General features: G+C 29.9%; 1 protein-coding gene across 1 annotated transcript; it reads right to left on the reverse strand.

The window, feature by feature from the left end:
• Positions 1–274: 274 nt before the first annotated feature.
• On the reverse strand, positions 275–2,383 carry LOC127127741 (F-box/kelch-repeat protein At3g23880-like). The gene is made up of 2 exons (XM_051057011.1): positions 1,059–2,383; positions 275–609 (listed from the first exon to the last, which is right to left on the reverse strand). The coding sequence occupies exon 1, from the start codon at positions 2,273–2,275 to the stop codon at positions 1,061–1,063; it is 1,215 nt and encodes a 404-aa protein (XP_050912968.1). The 5' UTR covers positions 2,276–2,383; the 3' UTR covers positions 275–609; positions 1,059–1,060.
• Between the last annotated feature and the right edge of the window lie 1,634 nt (positions 2,384–4,017).

Genomic DNA, 4,017 nt, shown 5'->3' on the forward strand with positions numbered 1-4,017 from the left:
AAAAAAACCTCCGCTGTGTCTGTTTTGTATATTTAGTCTAATATTCATGCAACTATAAGACTGATATCTCGAGTTGGAAGGGATCACAATGAAGTAATTAGTCAAACTGGAGATCAGGTTGAAGAAAACATTCATCATGGTGATGTAGCTGCAAAAAGTTCTAAGAAAAAATCCTTAGAAATGCTGAGGAATATAATTGTAAAACGCAAATCTAAGCCAGATAGCAGATTGCAGGTTTCATTGCAAATATATACTAAATGAATATGGAAGGATATAAGTTTAACTGCCAGCAGCAAAAGGTAACATTTATTGGTGAACCATATATTACACACATATCATTCAAAGCATTCTGTGCAATCATTTTCAATTGCTTTTATTCTAACAGAACTAAAGTTGTAAAATAACACACACTCATTAAGCAATAACAAGTTGCTACAAATGTTTCCAAAGAAACCCTAAATAGACATCAAGAGGGCCAACAATGTCTTTACAACACAAGAACCAATGCTATATCTGGAGAGAATGTAGCTCAAATAAGCTTCTTTCATCCTACCAACTTGAAATGTATCATCAGTAATGTTGGATTTGATCAGAGTTGAGTCTGTGGATCTAAAATTCAAAAAGGACTCCAGTTAGACAAGAGGGTAAAGCAGCAAAACACATAACAAGAACAAAAATACAAATGGAAAGTGAATGGTAGATTCTCAAAAGTGAAGCCATATTTCCTTGTGATGAAAAACACTAAAGATATTTAGTATCTATCTAACCTAATTCAATAATCCAAATCTTGTACAAATCTCTCTGACAGATGATACAACCGATAGATGATACAGCGATCTAGATATAAAATTCAATAGCAGTAGTCATTATTGGGTACAGTTGAATTGATGTAATCAACCCAAGAAGAATATTCAATATATATTGATTTGCAAGAACATTACTATATGCTTTAAATATAAATAGATAACTGAGTTCTAAACAAGTTAATAGGATCCAGAGAAACCAAGAATATGAATTAGTATAAATTCAAATAAGTATATCGTTGGAGAAGAACTTACATTCAAGAGGTTGACACCAAGCTTTCGACATGACCCTTCATTGAGAACCAACCTATCTTTTTGTTAATTCTAGTTTTCCTTGCTCTTTTAGTTCTCCGGTTATAGAGAATGGCCCGGCTTTCTAGGTTGTTTGCGAATACTATTGTATCACCATCTTCAGAGACATGCAATGGCATTATTTTCAAGGCCAGAAAATCAAGTTCTATTTTATGATTCATTCGGAGATTGCGATAATTGAGTTTAAGTAGTTTAGTCCAAGACTTATCATTTCCAAATTCTGTCATCCTCCATATAACAAAGTGGGTTCCCTCGGCATCATGGTAAAAACAAAGAGAATTCATCAACACACAAACACTTGGTACTACAAGTGGTATTACTATCTCAAAACCTGAAGGGGGGAGCATTTGTGTGTATGTCTCGGTACTTAGATTAAGCGAAATAATCACGGAGTCATCAAAAAGTTTATCATTTCTAGGGTTGGTTCCCAACCAGTTAACAGTGCAACTAAAGTATACACCACCATACATTCTGGAATCAGAAGAACTTAACAAAATGGGAACAACAGGAAAACTTTGAATAGTTCTCCAAACATTTTCACCCAAACTCAAAACTGTCACCTCTCGGCGGTTATTAGCTGTATTTAGTGCTACAACCTTATAAGTGTCTGTAGAGTTATCATAACCGAACACAAAATTCCATGAACCCCATTCAGGCTTGACATCACGAAAAAACCCTAATTTATCAGAAATTGTTCTTGTGGCAGGGTTCCAGAAACGGAGCCAGAATTCTGTTTGCGCATGCTCGGAGGGAGAATAACCGAGCAAGCAGACCAATCCATTGCAGGAACCAATGACATCGCGACAATCCTTATCATTCAATTGGTAATAAGGGTCGTTAGGAAAGGTGATGGAACGGTTTTGTAACAAATGATTAACAGAAAATGGTACGAAAATGAAATCATCGTCATGTTTGGATTTCTTGCGAGAGACGACATAGGAGTATGAATTTTGTTGAGATCGATGAAGATGCATTTTGATGAATGAAGGATGAGAGATAAGGGTTTTCCAGAACTTACATACGCACTTCATCTGCATGAGAAGTTTGACAGGAAGACGGGATTTGATGTCGGCGATGAGCTCGTCATGGAGGATGACTGACGGCGATGATGGATTGGATTGACAGAGGTCACACGGTGGTGTTTCTGGCTGGGTATTCATGAAAGCGGCGGTGTGTGTGGTGTTTGGAATTTAGAGTAGAAATTTGATTATCTGCAACTTCAAATCAGGAACTTGTGTAAAAGCCAGACTTGAGTTGTTCAGTGTATACAAAAGTGGGGGAAAAAAGCCAAAAACTATTATACAAAAGTAGGAAAGTAGTTTTAAACTCTCCATGTTTTATTTGAATTTTACATTATTTTCAAGAAAATATAATATGCTTTGATTTTAATGATAAAATTAATACTATATCCATTTTTAAGTGTTATTTTTTAATTTTTTTTACATATTAAAAAAATTAATCATTATTGTTATTTTTCAAACAATAATTCTTCTTTTATCTATAACGTCCTTAATTATTTATTATATTTATTTTACTTTTTCTCTCTATTTAATAGTTATATGGGTAATTTTGATAAAAATATCATTAATATTATTTTGAATTTTGCAAATGACTATTAAAAATAAATAATTTATTTTCAAGAAATTGACAATTAAAAATGAATAGATGAAATATATTTTACTAAAATACTCTTATTAATTATAATTATAGTTAGTTGAGTTCTTGAAAATAATGAAAGTTAATAAATAAAAATATAGTAGTGAAAACAAATAATAAATAATAAATGTTGTATTTATTTTTTAAAGAGATGCTCCCTCCGTTTCTTTATAAATGTCATTTTTTATTATTTTTTATCCATATCAAGAAAGTTAGTCATTATTGTTATTTTTCAAACAATAATTCTTCTTCTATCTATAATACCCTTAATTATTTATTACATTCACTTTATTTTTTCTCTATATATATTCATTATCTATGGATAATTTTGACAAAATTGCAATTAATATTACCTTGAACTTTGCAAGTGACAATTAAAAAGAAATAATTTTTTTTTTAAGAAAGTACACTTATAAAGGAACAGAGAGAATATTTTTTTAGACAAAAAAATGAAAATGAGACATTTTTATGAGACGAAAGAGTATATTTTTATTTTATTTTAATCATTTACTACTTATTTTGTCCCATAATGAGTGATTCATTTGGAATAAAAGAGTGTCTCACAATAAATGATTCATTTCAATTTCCAAAATATCTTTTTAAATTTTACCCTCTAATTAATATTACTTTCATCATTTTCAATATATGACAAGGGTACTTTAGTAAAAATATTATTCTCTCTTTTTTATTTATTCATTTTTTTAAATTTGTATGAAATGATCAATTAAACCACTCGTTATAAAACAGAGAAAATGCAATATTTATTATTTTTGACACTTTTTTTTTATAAAGCAGAGAAAATACAATATTTATCATTTTTGACACATTTTTTTATACAACATATATAAATTGTTGCCTAAAAGAACCTATATAAATTATTGTCTAGATAATTCTCGCAACACCTCACAAATATTTTCTAAAATATTTTTCTTTTAACAATAACTAATAAATAAACAATTTTAAATTATTACGTATATTCCTAATAGTAAGATACAATTTTTTAAATGTTGTATAAATATCTCAAAATTAAAAAAGTATTTTTTTTTAGTTTTTGAACGGTTGGAACATTGCTTGTAGTTTGGTCATTATGTTCTAAGTCAGTTTAGATTATAAATTTTGGCTCCAAGTGATCAAACCAATGACCAAAGCATGATGGATATATTATCTGGTTTGTGGTTTTGGGTGTTTCTTTAGGCACTTTATGGTTTTTTTACTATGGTTTGAAATTTAAGTTTGAATTCTATGG

Source organism: Lathyrus oleraceus, chromosome 3 (assembly GCF_024323335.1).
Source record: "Lathyrus oleraceus cultivar Zhongwan6 chromosome 3, CAAS_Psat_ZW6_1.0, whole genome shotgun sequence".
NCBI lineage: Eukaryota > Viridiplantae > Streptophyta > Magnoliopsida > Fabales > Fabaceae > Lathyrus > Lathyrus oleraceus.